The sequence below is a fragment of the Panthera onca genome, chromosome A2, assembly GCF_046562875.1.
Source record: "Panthera onca isolate mPanOnc1 chromosome A2, mPanOnc1 haplotype 2, whole genome shotgun sequence".
Classification (NCBI taxonomy): Eukaryota; Metazoa; Chordata; class Mammalia; order Carnivora; family Felidae; genus Panthera; species Panthera onca.
In genome coordinates, this window is record NC_138340.1 from 14,775,870 (window position 1) to 14,793,386 (window position 17,517).

Genomic DNA, 17,517 nt, shown 5'->3' on the forward strand with positions numbered 1-17,517 from the left:
ACTGAAAAACAGAAAATGCCATTGATCCCCAAACTCCCCCCCCTAGTGCCTGAGGGACCAAAACATGAAGATGAGAGACGACGGAAATATGGAGGTGCTCGTCAAATTAGGAAAATATGCACAACTCTCTGGACTTGGAGCTTGGCCCTTCTAAGTGCTGAATGTATTACAGAGGCTGTCGTTAATAATCTCACGGCTCCTGAGGAGGGTGCTGGGACCCTGCTCAGTGACTGCCCAGCCCCACAATGACCCCTTCTGTGGTGCAGACAGAGGTGGAGGCAGGGCTTCTTAAAATCATGGATGCGGCTTTATTTACCAAAGGTGCCAGCCCAGGGCTGGTTCTGCCAGCCAGGCCCTCAGATGGCTGTGGGGGATAGGGGGTGTCCCAGCTCAGATCAGTCCTGGTGGCCACTGGGGCAGTGTTCCCTCTTGGGGCTTCCGCCCGGCGGCACCAACACGGGCAGCAGGTGCCGGCACCGCCATCTCAGGAAGGCACTTTCAGCTTCGGGGTCCCCAGGAAAAACTGCAGGACACGGTCGGCCAGGAGCGCCAGGCAGAAGTCCAGGAGCAGGACCTGGGCGATGACCAGCTTGAACTGCGGGGCAGGGAGCACTGGTGAGCTGGAAGCCCACGGTCGGGCCCAGGCTGAGTCGTGGGGCCACGTCCACGGGGCCACTCACCTCCACGGGGATGTCCACGAGGCCAAACTGACTGTTGAAGTCAGGTGAGGAGCCAAGGAGCAGGCCCACGATGGCCAGGAGTGACACAGCCAGGCTCCACACCAGGGGCCTGTTCTCTGGTAGGCTCTCCATGAACGGTGGGCCCTGTGGGGACAGATGGATGGACAGTCAAGTGCTGTGGGGGCCTAGAAAGTGGGCAGGGTGAACTCAGGCATGGGCTGGACCTCACTTTGTAGTTGATGGCAAAGGTGGCCATCTGCATGGCCATAGCCATGATGTACACGGTGCTGTTGACCAGGCTCGGCTCAAATTCCTTGTACAGGTCCACAAACTGCTCCTGCCTGCAGCAACACATGGGGGACAGGGCCACCCTATGACTCTCACCATCCCTGCACAGAGCCAGGGCTGTCCCTGGCTGACTCCACTGCCTGGCTGCGGTCACCACAGGGCAATGTCTGCGTGTGCATCCTCGTGCACCCTCCACCGCAGGGACGCTGCCTTCCGCCCCTCCCCAACCCCCATGCTGGGACAGCACTCACTTCTCAGGGCTCCGGGCCTGGGCTTCGCTGTACAGGTAGACGAGACTCAGGAAGTGCACACAGAACTGGAGCACGACCGTGAGGACAGTGTATAGGTTGAAGATGTTGGGCAGGGGCCGCTCTCGGGAGAGAGTCTTGAGGGGCTGTAGCAGCAGGGTGGGGGGTCAAGGTCCAGGCTCACCCTGGGCCTACTCTCCCACCCTGCCTCCTAGCAGGGCTCATGCAGAGAGCAGTCATCAAATCCTGGAGGTTATAAGTCAGTACCAGTCCCTGGAGTCCTGCTTGTTCCCCAGCACCTCAGTCTAGATGCCATCACACCCTCAGTCAATGCCTACACTCCACACAGCAGTCAATGGGCACTTAAAGTCCATTCTCTTTCCCCTTGTTCTACAATAAACCAAAGCCCTCTTTGGGGCCCACTGGGTGTGCATGGTTGACAACACCCACCTCCCACCCTCTCCAGCTTCCAGGGCCTCTTTTGCATCAGCCCATGCCAATCTATGACCTTTCTGCCTACTTCCTGGCCGGTTCCCTCATTCTGTAGGGAACCCTATGGGCTCCCCTGAATGACCATGAGGCTGTGCCCTGTGAGTCACTTTGTATTTTTCCCGACACCGCACGCTTTGAGTGGTCTTAATAATTATTTTCCCCATCTGTCCTCTCCTTGTCTGTGGGCTCTATGTGGCCCACCTGAGACCCCAGCTGGCAGACAGTGCTGGGAACCGAGTTGGGCCACTCTGGGGAGTCTCAGCGTGTACCTGCCCTGTCCCCTGATTCTCATCTGTGATGTGGGGATGACAGTTCCCACCCTGAGAGCTGCTGTGAGGACAAACGGATGACACGTGGTGGTGTCTTTAACAGCCCATCCTAGCTAGCCCAAAGAGGCAAAGGGACTCGTGCGCTGGGGAGGGAACCCCTGCTTTGCCTGTGTCTCAGCCCACCTTGGAGCGGGAGATGAAGAGGAAGCAGCCGGCCAGCAGCAGCCCCTGCAGCGTGGCCTGGAAGTCACTGAACTTGACGCCCTCCAAGTAGAGAACACTCTGGCTATAGGCCAAGATGAGGGCATTGAGGGCCAAGATCTTGAACATCTGCAGCGTGGTCACCAGCGTGCAGCGGCCTTGCTTGATCACATGGCAGACTGCGGGGGGTGGGGGAGGAAGGTGTGGGCATGGGTGCCAATCAGGATAGGCCTGGGGTGGGCACGAGGGAGGGGCTGGGGATGGGACTCACTGCACTGGATAGAAGACAGCTTGGAGGTGAAGGGTGCAGCGATGCTGGCGTCCCCCAGCTTCACGATGGGTGTGCTCTCATCCTCCAGTTCCCGCAGCACCTGGCTCAGGCGGTCCTGTGTGGTGGGCGACACGGGTGAGACATGGCCACCAGGGGATGCCGGTGCCCCCCTCCTGAGACTCACCCGCTGGGAGGCCAGCTGCTCCTCGGGAGGCGGGAGCCCCGACCTCTGCTTGGCCGCCCTGGAAGTGGCCCGGACTCCACTGTTGCTCAGGACGGGGCTGTCTCGGGGTCGTCGTCGCCGTTCAACGACTCGCTCGGGGGCGTTGGCCAGGAGTGCCACACCTGGGGGAGAGGCATGTGATTGTATGGCTGGAGGCAGAAGGAGCCTGCCACTCAGGCCCCGTGCGGAGTGCAGAGTCTGCTCACAGGAGCCCCAACTTCCTTATCTTAGCCCATCTCCCCAGGGAGTGTCTCAGAGAGCATCTATCTTACTTTCCACACTTAGGAAGCAAAACCCAAATACACAAAACACAAAGGAGACAAAATGAACAGACTCCCTAAGTCTATTGCCAAGGATCGTAATTCTAAGACGTAATAGGTGATAAACACCACAGTTGACTAATAAATCAGTTAAGAATCTCGAAAGAGCTACAAGTACACCAGATCAGTTTTTAAACGTCAGCCCGATGACTACATTCTGTTGACAGGAATCCAAGCCTATGAACGCTTGGCAAATGCCTCAGCTTCCATTTGTGCATCGCCACTTGTCCCATCTCTCACTGGCCTTTGGCCCTCAGTGCCCACGTGGTCCCTGCGTGGGGCCGGGGGGCCTCAGCAAACCAAGCTGTGTCTGCCACATGGAGCCTCCCAGAGGCCCTGATGCCCTCACCTCACTCTTCCTCAGACACCTGTGTCCCTTCCAGGCCTGCAGGTCCCAGATCCCCAATCCCCCTGGCCCCTGACCCCCTCCCCAGTGCCTCCTCACAGAACTCGCTCAGTGACGTGTCTCTGAAGCTAAGCCTAAGCCCGTGCCGGCAGAACATCGATGGAAGCGACAGTCCATCAGCTTGAGGGACTCACCCACGTCAGCATGCTTCAGGGCACCAACGTCATTGGTGCCGTCGCCACACATGAGGGTCACGTAGCCCAGCTCCTTCAGGCTGGTGATGACAAACTCCTACGTGGGCAGAGATGGGCGGAGTGAGGGCTCTGTGCCGCCCCCAGGGCCCCACCTGCCCCTCTGCCTCCTCTGTACACACCTTCTGTTTGGGGGCCACGCGGGCGAACACCTGCACATGGGGAATGAGGCGAAGCAGCTGCTGGGGGTCCTCGGACTGCAAGTGGGCCAGGCCGTCACCCGTGAGGCACAGGGCATGCTCGAGGGCCAGCGCCTTTGGGGAGCCCCTAGCCAGGGGCAGTATGACACTGCCATCGATAGAGCGCCACACGCAGGGTCGACCTGCAGGGCCAGAGCCCAGGGTCAGGGAGAGGGGTTCAGCCGCTCAGCAAATCCCCCTCACATGGACCTCACATATACGGTCCTAGTCTCATCTCCCTGAAGCATGTTCTTGCCCTCACCCCTCTTTATCCCTACCGACCGGGTCCACACCTGCAGCCCAGGAACCCCACAGATTGTTCACAGAACCCTCCCATACAAAGGATTCAAGAACCCAGAGCCTAGGCCACTGGCCTGAGACCACATGACAGTCAAATTCAAATCCAGACAACCTGACCTCAGGAGCAAGGCACCCCTACCCCTGGGGCCTGCTTGAAACCTTCCTCTCCTAGGGCCTGGACACCCTGAGTCACTTCCTCGGGCCAGACACTGCTTACCAACCACTTCCTCTTTCTAGATGGCTGGCCTAGACGTGGATGCTGAGTGACAAGGACGGCTGAGGGAGGCCTTCTGGCACTGCATGGCTCATCCTGGGCTGTCCTGGCTAGGAGGGAAACCAGCCTCCACGTGCCTTTTGTTGTGGCCGTTTTGTTAGAGCAGCTTCATCTGCCAATCAACAGTCCTGACAGCCACCTCTGGGCCACCTGCCTACAATCCCTGGGCTCTGGAAGACCACAGTGCCTGGGGCTGGGACAGAGACGACAGAGATCTGGCACTAACACATCGACTAGAAGGGCTGGGAGATTCTAGACTCCAGCACAGTTCCCAAAGCTGCAACCTCCTCTGATCTGCAGCCTGGTGACATTCCGACGCAGGTCATTCCCCAGCCAGACGCCATCCCTTGGCATCTGACAATCTAACAGACCCCACACCCCACCAGCCGGAGGTGCTGGGGCTGGATGTGCCCCTCAGTGGACTCTACCCTTGGGCACCACTGGCAGCCAATTTGGTTACTCAGGAATGACCAGAGGCCATGAGCTCTGGAGTCAGGACACCTGGGAGCAAATCTTCCAAGTACCACTGAGCGACTGAGGTCGATGAGTTTACTTCTCTTTCCTTGTCTACAAAGTGGGGGCCCTAACAGCTGACCTTTGTCAGTTTCCTCCTATAGGGTGCGGAGATGACAAGGGTGGTAACGTGCACCGCGCCCTCTGCCTGGGGTCTGGTCGTGCCAGCATCCCCGTGCTCACGAGAACCCTCACCAGGTACGACAGCCTGCCGGCCCCAAGGCAGGTGTGAGGACAGAAAACACAGACTGGCTGACGACAATCAACCACCCTGATTGTAAGTCATCGCTGATCCTGGAACCAGTAGCTGCTCGCACGCTGCTGGACACACAGGGGTGGAACTCCCTGGCCAGGGGGCCTGAGCATGCCGACGAGGCAAGGCTATGTTCCTCAGGCCTGAAATCCAGGTGGGCCACCAGACAGGAGCTGTTCTTGGACTCAGGGTCCCCCAGAGTCCAGGGCTCCACGGCGCCTCACCTTTCTCTGTGGGAGGCTGCAGGATCAGCGTTTGTGCCTTTTCAATGAAGTGCAGCTCCTGAGCCACGTGGCAGGCAGTGAGCGGGTTGTCGCCTGTGATCATGACCACCTGGCAAGAGAAGAGGGCTCAGTGGGGCAGGGCTCAACAGGTCAAACTCCAGCCTGGAGACCTGGTGATCGAGTCCCCTCTAGAGAAGGTCACAGAATGAGGTCTTGGTCTCCTAATGCAGAATGGGTTCCAGGGGCCACAATCCACCCCAACTTGGTGGCGTTTTATGCAAATAATTCACGTATGCATGTCTTTCTGAAAACACTCAAGCCTTTTCTGTAATACAAACTAAGAACCAGCTACTGGTGTGGACCCCCTTGGCTTGGTAGCTGCCCCAGGCAGAGGGGAACAGATGCTCCAGCCTTTGCACTTAGGGCCCAGTGATGGGAAGACGGGCTGTGATTGCTGAGAGCCAGGTGGGTGCCGCTCATGTCACCACCTCTGTGACTGCTCACTCACCTCCCACATTCTAAACTGCATCCTGAGTTCCAAACTAGAAAACAGAAACCACAGGACAGATGGATGCGGTCTGTCTGGGAAGTGCCTCTGTATCCCCTGTCCCAGCTCCAGCTCTTCCTGTCTAGGATGGGGTGGAGTGGGGGAACTGCCCTTGCATCCCAAGGATGCTGAGGGCCAAGGAAGCAACTCGAGATGGGTGGGCACAGGCCGGGTCCCAAGGCATCCTCAAGCCTGGAAAAGCGTTAGCACCAGAGCTGTGACGGAGCTCAGCTGAAATCCAAGAAAGACGTCCCTGCTATTGAGACCTGGATACCCACTTAAACCTGCCCCACTGAGGGGAGAACTGTCCTCTACTGTCACATCCCCCTCTCCGGAAGGAACAAAGACCCACCCACCCGTCAGGCCACCCTTGGGGCCCAATGGGGAGGGGTGTGGCAGCCATACCCGGTGGGACGCATTCTGGATCTCACGGATCACAGCCTTGGAATCGGCCTTCAGCGGGCAGGAGACCACAATGAAGCCAACGAACTTGAGGTTGCACTCCAAGGCCTCCCGTTTGACTTCCCGGGCCTGTGTGGGGACACAGGGGTGCCTTACAACCCATCCCGCCATCACTTCTGAGCTGGTAAGGGAGGTCAGGGAAGGCCCCATCTTTACAGGAGGAACATGTAAGGGTCAGAAGCTGAGAAGTGGGGAGGGCAACCCACAGGGCTCAGCAGGGCTGTGTGGTTTCCCCACCGTGGGGCCTTTCCTCCCTATGTGGGCAAAAGCAGGGCACGGAGCCCCTGTGACTCAGCCTCCCAGACAACAAAGTCAGACACTCCTTTGTTAATCACTGAGCACACACTCACCCTGTTCCTCCTATCAGAAACCCAAACCTCCTGCCCTCACAGAGCTTGCCTACTACCAGAAGCGATGTGAAATAAAATCACAGAAATCAGAGCACTAACTGCCATGAGAAAGGACAGCAGGGGAACGAGACAGACAGACTCAGGGAGTGGCATCAAGCAGGGCGGCTATGAACGTAAGCCCACAATCTGGTGCGCACTCTGGAAGAATCTCTCAGCTGCCAGGTGTTAAGTGGACTGGATGAGGGCCCAGGTGGAAGCAGATAAAGGAGGAGGACTGACGGTGGAGGGAGAGAAGAAAGCCGATGACCGATGTGAAGATGTAGGGCGTGAACGAGAGCTGGAGGCGCCCCAAGACCACACGGTGACAGGGTGGTTGGACAGGGTAGGGGCAGAACTGGGATGGAGACAGGAATCCGAGGTGCTTCCTGGTGATCCTTGGGGAGGTGTGAGGACCCAAGGGTGTAGGAGTAGGAAGCTGGATGGAGGCGGGCCTTGGTTGTGCTCGGCAGAAGTGGCCTCAGGAGCCAAGATGGGATGGGGTCCCCTAAGGGACAGGGCACACAGTGGGGAAGAAGGGACCAAGGACCGAGTGCCACCCAGGGCCTCCAAAGGTAGAGACATGGGAAGAGGAAGAAAGAACCATGCCTGCTCATAGTGGCGCTGACGGGAACAGAAGGCGGTGAGGACAAGGGGCCAGCAGGTGGAGAGCCTGGGCCCTTACCTGCTGGTGGGTGAGATGCCCCAGCTCCTTGTACCCCAGCGCCAAGACTCGGGCTCCTTCCCGGGAAATCTCCGTGTGGATGTGGTGGTAGTCAGGTGGGCACTGGGCGAACTGCAGGGAACGCGGGGGGATGTCACCGACCGCCCCGCGCCCCCCTTCCCCCTGGGCCGGGGCTGGCTCACCATGGAGTGCAGGGTTTCGGGGGCCCCCTTCACAGCCGCAATGTAGCAGAGATCAGTGGAGCCTAGCTTCTCATAGGAGGCGAGCACGGACATTCGCTTTAGGGCACTGGCAAAATGAAAGCGCTGGTGAATTTTCAGCCCCTGAGTTTTAATACTTCGGGGGAATACTTTCTCATCTGGAAACAAATAAGTACGAATCCTGAGGGCCTTCGCTCCAAAGAGGCAGCCAAGCCCCCGCCTCCCCCTTCCACCCCTCTCTTCCCCCCACCCCCAGACCCAGGGCCTGCAGGTGGGGGTTGGGGGGAGGCTCCTCACTCCAGGTAGGGTCAAGGCTGAGAGACCTGTGCTCAGAGGACCCTGCCTGTGACTTCTGACAGGGTGGGGCAGGCTCTACTCCCACGGGCATGGACTGTCTCAGGTCAGAGGTGAGCCTGTGCCCACCCACCTAGGGGAACATCACGGTTATAGGCCTGCCTGCCCAAGGTGGACACACAGGTGTCTCCGAGGGGTGCAGCCCGCCCACCCAGGAGTGTGAGAACTGGGCCCAAAGCTCCAGCCCCTCACCTTTGGTCAGCGTCCAGTCCACAGCTGTCAGCATAGCCTTCTCAAGTGGATCACCCACAAGGGTGCCATCATCCAGCTGCATGAGGGAGTGGCATGAGGCCAGGGCACGGTGTGTCTCTACAGGGATGTTAGACACAGGAGTGACCTCCTTCCCGTCTCTGCAAAGAGAGGAAACCGCTTGTTATGGAGTGGAGGGACTCTTGGGACTTGCTAGCCAGGATGAGGGATGGGCCTCCACTCTGTGCCAGTCACTACAGGGGCTGAGACGCATGGTCTTGGTCTTCGTGCCAACTGTGCCCATCTCAGAGACGGCTCTAGGGATCGTATGGCTGCTTGGGGTGGGAGCTGAGCCTCCACACTGCTGTCACATTGAAGAGTACACGGGGAACACCCCCCTCTGCCGCCTGATCAAACTTCAGTGGTCCACTGTGGTGGGTGGGTCTGGGTGGGTGCCGTCTGTCCCTTGAGCTCCCAGAAAGCCACCTGCTGGGGGAGAGGCCTAGGCCCCCCATGCTCACCTGAGCCCGGCCACCCCACGAACGACTAGGCTGTCGCTAGTCAAGGTCCCTGTCTTGTCGAAGCAGCACACCTCTACCTTGCCGGCAAACGGGATCCGGAAGGGCTCCGTGCAATACATGTCTGGGAAGGGGAGGAGCCAGGGTCAGGGGCTCTGCCAGGCCCCGGCCCGCTAGGCACCCAACCCTGTCCCAGGCACTCACAGAGCTTGGCCAGGGCAATGAGGGAGGTGTTGACAGCCAGAGACAACTCGATGGGCAGCTCAGGGGGCACGACCGAGGTGAGGATCAGTGTGCATTCCAGAAACAGCTTGTAGCGGTTCCGGCTGGGGTCCTTGGTGCCTGCGGAGACAGGGCCTGCCAGCCTGGGGGCCATGGGGACAGGTCCCAGCAGACAGGTGAGGGGCCACAGTGCATACCTTCAATCCACACGTAGGCAGCTGCTGCGATGGCGAAGACCAGGAGGAAGAGGATGAAGATAAAGGTCTCCAGGTTGTTTGCAGTCACCCTCTTGACTCCAAAGAGGATGGTTCGAAGCAGCTTGCCCTAGAAGGACAGGGGGTTAGAGGCCTTTCCTGGCATGGGGGTGTGGGGGTGTGGGGTAGGGGTGGCCTCCAGCATCTGACAGCACAGAGGGTCAGAGTATCCCTCTGCTGATGGGGAGGGCCTGCCCTGGGCCCACCAGTGAGTCCTGCAGCCGTGACACAGGGACCACACAGGTATGTGGGAGGCTGCAACTCAGCTAAGGGTTATAGAGACCAGTGGCCAAAAACTGGGGGTTAGGGAAAGAAGTGGTTTAGATGGGGGACTGGGTTTTCCAGAGGGAGGTCCGGCCATCACCTCTACCAGGCAGCCCTCATGCCATTTTAGTGAAGAGTTTATGAGCGTGACTCTGTACACCATCCCAACGTGTGTGGCAACAGCCCGTTCTCTGTCTGTGCTCCCCACCAGAAGCTCAGCTGAGGACAGCGGGCTCAGTCTAGGGTTTGCCTCTGCACCCTGCCCCGAACCAGTACCCTCTGTCAGAGTAAGCCTGTGGCGGGGATGTTCTGGGGTCCATAAGAGCCACTGTCTCAACTGTCTGCCTCCTGCCCTGGGGCCCACGCTCCCCAGAGCCAGACAAGGGGCCATACCTGGGACGTGTTGAATCCGGTCCTGAGGACGTAGGCCACGCACCCATTGTCAACTGCTGCAGAGACAAACAGAACGAGCATCACTTGTATCTGTTCGTCCCGACTCCCGCACAGCCAAGCAGGTGTTGAGGGGGTGGGGACGGTGGGGCCAGAACACCCCCGGATCTCCCCAAGGCACCTACGCTTCAGGCCCGTGGTGGCCTTCTGTGGGGGGATGTGCTGTACCACCTTGGTGCCCCCAAAGATGACGTGGAGCCGGGAGTCGGCCTGGAGGTCCAGCACCCGGTCGGGGCTGAGGTCTTCAATGGGCTCCTGAGGAGAAAAGAGAGGATGGTGAGGGCGCTCTCACCTCGGCCTCCTTCTCCATCCCCAGTCTCTCAAGAGGGGGCCCCTGGGGCTGGGTTGGGCCACTCTGACCCTCACAGGGTTCCCAGCCTGACCTCGTCTTCTCCCCACCTGCGTGCGCGCATCCACTCCTCGGGATCCCCCAACTGGCCTCACTCGGGGTTCACGCTCTCCCGGTTTCTCTTGGCCCACCCTAGTCCGACATCCCCGGTCCCTGGCCTGGACAACCCCCAACGACCTTGGCCTCTCTCTTCACCACCCAGCTCCCCTTCGTTCAGGGTGCAGACCCCCCCAGGAGAGCCGGCAGCTCCGTCTAGGCACCGCACCTCCTCTGGCCTCCTCCAGCCGTGCCTAGGCAGGATCCCGGCCTAGCGACCAGCCCTCTCCCTGCTCCACGAATGAGACAGTGAGGCACGGGAGTACACCGAGCACGACCCCTACTCCCCACCCAGCACCTTCATCTGTGGCACCGACTCCCCTGTGAGCATGGCCTCGTCCACGATGCAGCGGCCGCGCAGCAGCAGCACGTCACAGGGCACTAAGTTCTCCTGTGGGGAGCGGCCTGCGGGAAGGGGCGGGAGGGTTGGACGGAAGCCGAGAGAAGGGCTCCCGCCAGGACGGAACAGAACTGTGCCTCACCGATTGACACAATGTCTCCCGGAACGATCTCATCGCTGGCGATGGGCCTCCACTTCCGGCTGCGGTAGACCTGGGTGGAGGGGAGGTGCACTCAGCTCTGCCTCTTGAGAGGGGGCATGATGCAGGTGCACGCCGAGAGCCGACCTCACCCTGCCCTCGCTCCACGCCCACCCTGAGACTGGCAGGTGCCCCCCACGCCCCCCCCGCAGCAAGTCTCCCTGTTGGCCACACCTGGATCATGTGAGGCTTGTTGCCCATCTTCCGGATCTCTGACATGTTCCTCATCTGCTGCTGCACCAGGGAGGCCTCGAAGGCCACCAACATGGAAAGTGTGAAGACGCTGTAGTACCAGTACTCATCCAGACACCAGAGCCCCACGCAAAAAACCTGCAGGACACAGCCTGTGTGTCCACACCCCCGCCCGTCCATCCACGGGAGCACACGAAGATGGACAGCTGAGGAGGCTGGGAAGGCACACCACGGGCTGTTCTACACACGGCCCAGGCCCGTGCAGACAGACAGATTTTCAGGTGTGGAGAAGGGAGACTGCTCTGGCTGTGGAAGGCCCAAGGAACAGGGTGGGGGGAGAGCCCAAGCTGCTGTTTACCTGGAACACAAAGAAGGGTGCTGTGGCTCTCTCCTTGAACAGCTCTGAGAAGTCAGGCACCACCATCTCGGCCCTGCAAGAGACCAGACCCCACATCTTGTTCACAGCGTGAGGCCTCGGGAGCCCCTCGGGAAACAAGGAGCCAGGAGGGACAGTCCACTCGACTGTGACTAGCATGCTAACTGCTGCCAGCCCTCTGCTCCACAGAACCCAGGTGAAGCTTCTGAATCAGCGACAGGTTGTTCAGGTAGCCACGCACTCAAGCAGGGTTAGTGCAAGACAGAACCGGTCATCAGATTGGGTGACAAGCAGGCGGAGAAGGAGTACCTGACTGTGGGATGGGGGCCCTGAAGCTGTGCAGGAGAGGCCTGGCTGTGGGGTATTGTGGGGTCCCCTGGGGGCTGAGCCCCACCCTGATTTCGAGAGGGGAGGTCTGGAGCTGAAATTTCCCCCAACTCCCTCAACGAAAGCCCCAGAATTTGAGGAGTGGGGCCTAAGGGTGTGTTCTGCGGCATTGTGTGATAGCCCAGCAGGGCCAGGGAACGAGCCAGGCAGCCTGGGTCCTCCTCGCCCTGCCCTTAGAGATGAGTACTAGAGGTGAGATGCGAGAAAAAGAATCCACTGTGATAAAAACAAACAACAACAACAACCGGGGCCCATTCCGCATTGTCAGGTGACTTTGCATGAGGCAGGAAGGTGTGCAAGGGGGCGTCCCATGCCACCATCAAGGCTGACCTTAAGCAGGGAAATAAGTAAAAAATTTCTTATAAACCTCCCCACTACGTTGCTATTTGAAATAACACATCTGTATTTTTAACGTTTGCTTATTCTGAAAGTGAGACTGTGTGTGCACCTGCGTGTGTGTGAGCACAGGGAGGGGCAGAGACAGGGAGAGAGAGAATCCTAAGCAGGCTCTGTGCTGACAGTGCGGGATCGGTTTGGGGGGGATCGATCTCACAAACCCCGAGATCATGACCTGAGCCAAAATCAAGAGTCAGACGCTTAACCAATTGAGCCACCCAGGTGCCAACCCCCCCAACCCACCCCGCCTCTGCTGCCACCATCTGTAATTTTTAAAAAACAATGAAGTCAGGGAAGAATTCCCTAAAGGGTCTAAGGATTTTCAGGTCGAGGATGATTATCATGGTGGCAGGGACAGGGGCTCTGAAGTCCAGCTCTGCCCCCTCCCAGTAGTGTCTCGGCACTGGTGGTTTTGGTGACTGAAGAGAAAGCACATACGTACAAGGCATCTGGCATCCTGCCTGGCACAAAAGAGAGCCAAGGTGATCACTAACAATTCCTTTTACCACTCTTCCTGAAGTGCTGGGAAAAATACGAGGACAAAGGTGACAACTTACACTCAGGAAAAAACCTTAAAAACAAAGAGAAATAGGACACCTGGGTGGCTCAGTGGGTTAAGCATCTGACTTTGGCTCAGGTCACGAACTTGAGGTTTCTGAGTTCGAACCCTGCATCGATTCTCTCGCTCTCTCTCTCTGCCCTTCCCCTACTTGTGAGTGCACGTGCGTGTTCTCTCTCAAAACAAATAAACTCCAAAACAACAGGGGCGCCTGGGTGGCTCAGTCAGTTGAGCATCCGACTTTGGCTCAGGTGGTGCTCTCACGGTCCGTGAGTTCGAGCCCTTCATCGGGCTCTGTGCTGACAGCTCGGAGCCTGGAGCCTGCTTCGGATTCTGTGTCTCCCTCTCTCTGCACCCCCCACCCCCCCCACTCATGCTCTATCTCTCTCTCTCTGTCAAAAATGAGTAAACTTAAAAAAAAAATAAAACGACAAGACTAAAAAAAATAAATAAATAAGCCAGAGAAAAACTATAGTAATTACAAAACGAGGATCAACAACCAACTCCGGGGCCTCAGGCCAGGCTCCCATGAAGAGCTGCACGCACTCCCGCTGGAGGGCCCTCCAGGGTCCCTGTTAGCAGGCCAGCTCAGGGGAGACAAGACTACAGCACATTTCTCAAAAGGTGCCCGCCATCTTCACCTGGGATGTATTGTTTATGTATTTATTTTTGTTAATGTTTATCCATTTTTGAAAGACAGAGAGAGACAGAGCACAAGCAGGGGTGGGGCGGAGAGTGAGGGGGACACAGAATCTAAAGCAGGCTCCAGGCTCCGAGCTGTCAGCACAGGGCCCGACACGGGGCTCGAACCCACAAACTGTGAGATCATGACCCGAGCCGAAGTTGGACGCTCAACTGACTGAGCCACCCAGGCGCCCCTGGGATGTATTGTTTAAAGGGTGACCTCCTCCACCCCACTTCCTAGGCACCCTGACTCTGGAGCGTGGCGGGGCAGAAATGGGAAAGGGGCCACTGGCGCGGCCAAGCGTCCCTGCTGTGACCGTGGGCAGAGCTCCAGCCCTGTCAGAACACGGGGGCACCCTGGGACTCACTTATTGCTCCCAAACTTCTTCTCGGCCGCGCGGATCTCAGAGTCCTCCTGGAAGCCTCTGTTGCTCTGGTAATATGAGAAGGCATTTCCCACAGGGAAGGCCACAGGGAGGAAGCGCTTCTTCTCCAGGGCATCGTAGGAATACTTGATCTTCTGGAATTCGAAGGACAGCACCTCTTGCCCATCTTCACCCTGTGGGAGCAGAGGCATCTCTGTGGCAGAAGCCCCTAACCTGGGCGTGCCTGACAGTGCCTGGGAGTCCACCCCCCCCGCCCCCCAACCCAAACCCTGGGCTGGGCGGCCCAGCAGCAGGTCCCTACCTCATCCCGGTGGAGGGCCACAAGCTCAGTGGAGCCATTGTTGGGGGTCGGCACCACCTTCACGAAGGTTGCTTTGCTGGCGTCGTACTCCTGTGAGAGACAAAGTGCTGCTGCTGAGCCCTTCCCACCCCCCAGCTGCACAGCCCCCACCAGGGAGGCTGCACGCACCGCAGGTCTGGTCGCAGAACACGCCACTGGGCTCCGGAGGCTGGCCCGGCCGCTTCCCCATCTGTCACTGAGACATAGACACTACCTGACCACACTGATGGTCTCGTGTCATAAAATCAGGAGTGATGGACAGCACCTGACGCCTGGGGCACTGCTGAACTCAAACAGGAAGAAGGCCCCCCCGCATGAGATGCGCCCTCAATGCACATGGGCCGAGCCCTGTCCCAGCCCGCTGGCCTACTGCTGCTCTGCCTCCCCTCCTTTAACCGTTCATCACGTGTCCTGAAGTGACCAGGGACGATGAGGCAAGACTCGTCCTTGCCTCAGCTAAGGGCCTCTGCACGAGCCGTTTTCTCTGCCTGGAACATGCGGTCACACACTCAGCTTCAGGCCCTTGCTCAAATGTCACCTTCTTAGGAGCCCTCCCCTGGAGGAGGCTCCATGTAAAGGGCCCTCACAACGCTCCTTTCCTCGTCCTGTTTTTTCCTTTTGAGCACTGATGGCTGAGTACGAGCTCTACCTCTCTCGCTAACGCCATGAAGGCAACGGCTTTCGTCTGCTTTGTTCGCTGCAGGCCCCTCAGCACCTATGACATGGAGGCGCTGGCTGGAGGTCAGTTAGCGCTCCCTCAAGCCCACGCTGCAGCCAGCTTGCGGCTGCTGGGCCAGCCCACTCAGTCCCTGGGACGTGTGTGTTTGTGTGGGGAGGCGCCAAAGGGTGACCCTCAGTAGAAAGGCCCTGACCCTTGGGGCATTCACTGGCATGGAAGCAGTCAGAAAAGAACGACAAAGACAAAACATTAAGCGATGAACTTGGGGATGGGAATGCCACGGAAAAAAAGTGCAAAGTGCTACGTGGGGCCAGCCCCACGCCAGGAAGGCTGCGGTCATTTCAGGCTCTTCTCACTGTGGAACAAGAGGTGGGTGTTACAGTTCTCGCTTTACACAAGGGTGAACTGAAACCCAGAGAGAAGCACCCGTCTGAGATCTCTGATCCCGGATCTGCCTGTCCTAACCCCACAGTCACTTAGCTCCTTGTCCTTCATCCCTGGAGAGGAAGTGAACAGTCACGTTTTTTACCTGCAGGCCAAAAGGCAGCTGGACGTTTGGGGAGAGATGTCACACTCTCTCCAATTTCCCTCCATTTTTTGGTCCCTCATTGGAATCTTTCGTTGTGCTGACCTGAAGCCACCAAGCCCATAAGTTTGAGCCCCTCCTCTGGGATAAGGCTTGTTGGGGAAACAAGGGACTTTATTCTCTCAGAAGAGAAAGAGGACCCAGCCCGTGTTTGCAGTCAGAGTGGACTTCTCTTTCTGCCGCCCTTAATGCTGCTCCCTTTCCCTCTCTTTCCAGCAGACACACGCCTGGGATCAAAGGGGAGACTGGCTGGACCTCAGTGCCCATGGCTCCAAACATGCCAGTGTCATCCAAGGCAGGCCCAGAGAGCGGTGGTGCAGTCACTGATAGTAACTGCTGACCCAGGGCAGCTCTCCCTATCCAGATCCTGGCAGTTAAGGGTCAGAAGTGCTACTGTGCTTCTAAAAGTGTGTTCTGAAAGAAGTCCTCACTGTCACCACACTCAGCTTGCAGGCAGGCATAAAGAGACAAAAAGCAAAAAGCACTTGAAGTCACTTGCTCACAAACTGCTCCTGCTCCTCTTAAATGCTTGCTATGATCAAAGTGCATTGCAACCTAATTTTGGTCCTAGTATGTGAGGGCCTGTAAACACCAGACAACAGAGCTCTCAAACCAACCTCCACAGACAAGTAAACTCACCCGGCGGGTCTAGCCTCACACTCTGAAAACCAAAGTAGTAGACAGAGACACAGGGGAAGAAAGTAGGACCGTTTCTAGAAGCAACCTAGTACTTGCTATTATGGTCGCTAGCATTAACAAGCCATAACAAAGAAGAACATATGTCGGATCCTACGCTGAGCTTTTTATAGATATTAGCTTCCCGAGCCTAAATGACCACACCAAGGAGGGATTCCAGAAAAAGGAAATAACCTGCGTCAGGGTCGCACAGCAAGTCAGTAGTAGGGCCAGGGTTTGGACACCCAGAGGGCAACGCTGGGGACTCAGGCCCAGCAAATGGGAAGCCCGGGATGGAGTGCGGACCTACACAAACGTCGTGACTGCGACCCGCCGCAAGGTTCGACCGAGTCGAGGGTCAGGCTCGTGCCCGAGCACTTACCGGGGTGCAGGTGAGCGCGCAGTGCGCGTGCACGGACCAATGCCCCGAGAGGACGGTGAGCGCGTGCGCGAGGCAGATGCTGGCGAGCACAAGCAGTGCGGCTTCGGGTATCTGCACCCAGCTGCTGCCCCAGCCCCAGCAGCCGGCGGCCGCGGCGCCCAGCCAGGCCGGGTAGAGCAGACCCGCGAACGGCAGCACCGTGAGGCGCCGCAGCAGTGCCAGCCGCCGGTACGGCCACACGGCAGCAACCAGCTCGTCACCGCTCGCTATGAGCGCCGGCCCGGCGGCGAGGAGGGTGCGCGGCTGCGGCCCGGGCTTGGGCTGCCCGCCGGGCCGGGCCCCGCAAGGCCTGGCCCCGCAAGGCACCGCGTTGCCCACCGCAGCCGCCGCCGCCATCTTTCCCAGCGCCGCACTCGCTTCCGGGCAGAGGCACCGCCTCACTTCCGACGGCTTACTTCCGGTGAACCTTGGGTGCCGCCATGGCAGCTGGGGCTAGGGAGGGCCGGACAATTGCAGAAGCTGCGTCCGGAAGTGGTTACTCAGGGCGCCGTCATGACAGGCTGCGGCCGGAAGGAGAGGTAGGGCGCGGCCATGACAGAGAAAGTCTTGAAAGGGCTAAGGCTGCCCCCGCCGCCCTGCCACGCCGGACTGAGACCGGAAAAGACGAGGCTAGGCGGGCTGGGCCCCACCATGACAACTAAACCGGAACTGGGGAGCCCTTGTCCTAGGCTACCGAGCAATGGCCTGTTTGCGTATCAGGGGCGGAGCCTGGGCACTGCGGAGGCGGGGCCAATTACTGAAACGCAGGCATTCTGTGGGCGAGGTCAGGATCCGCCGAAGGGGCGGGCTTTGTCACGGGGGTGGGGCTTGTTAAGGACCCGGGTCCTTGGTTGGTGTCGGCGCCGGGGAGGTCCCTCCCTGGGGGTCCCGGGGGAGGGCAGGTGCTGACAGGCATACAGAACACAGCCACAGCTCACCAGAGCGATCATGAAATAATGATTACACACACATGTTACTACTTTAACATA

General features: G+C 58.6%; 1 protein-coding gene across 1 annotated transcript; it reads right to left on the reverse strand.

Moving 5' to 3' along the window:
- Positions 1-285: 285 nt before the first annotated feature.
- On the reverse strand, positions 286-16,914 carry ATP13A1 (ATPase 13A1). Its single transcript, XM_060630765.3, has 26 exons — positions 16,490-16,914; positions 14,129-14,218; positions 13,810-14,000; positions 11,398-11,470; positions 11,022-11,177; positions 10,791-10,860; positions 10,607-10,713; positions 9,989-10,118; positions 9,807-9,862; positions 9,093-9,219; positions 8,878-9,015; positions 8,677-8,797; positions 8,159-8,316; positions 7,595-7,770; positions 7,413-7,523; positions 6,285-6,410; positions 5,333-5,441; positions 3,712-3,911; positions 3,533-3,629; positions 2,634-2,794; positions 2,450-2,564; positions 2,161-2,357; positions 1,220-1,362; positions 910-1,021; positions 681-824; positions 286-595 (listed from the first exon to the last, which is right to left on the reverse strand). Exons 1-26 carry the CDS (start codon positions 16,883-16,885, stop codon positions 485-487), a joined length of 3,615 nt encoding a protein of 1,204 aa, XP_060486748.2. The 5' UTR covers positions 16,886-16,914; the 3' UTR covers positions 286-484.
- Positions 16,915-17,517: the final 603 nt, after the last annotated feature.

Bases quoted from the DNA above. Each gene is read 5' to 3' on its own strand.
- ATP13A1 (XM_060630765.3), bottom strand. From the start codon at position 16,885: ATGGCGGCGGCGGCTGCGGTGGGCAACGCGGTGCCTTGCGGGGCCAGG. The intron at 14,219-16,489 runs GTAAGTGCTCGG...TGTCTCTCACAG, and splicing joins GCGCGCTCACCTGCACCCCG to GAGTACGACGCCAGCAAAGC. The intron at 7,771-8,158 runs GTGAGGGGCTGG...ATTTGTTTCCAG, and splicing joins GGACTGGACGCTGACCAAAG to ATGAGAAAGTATTCCCCCGA.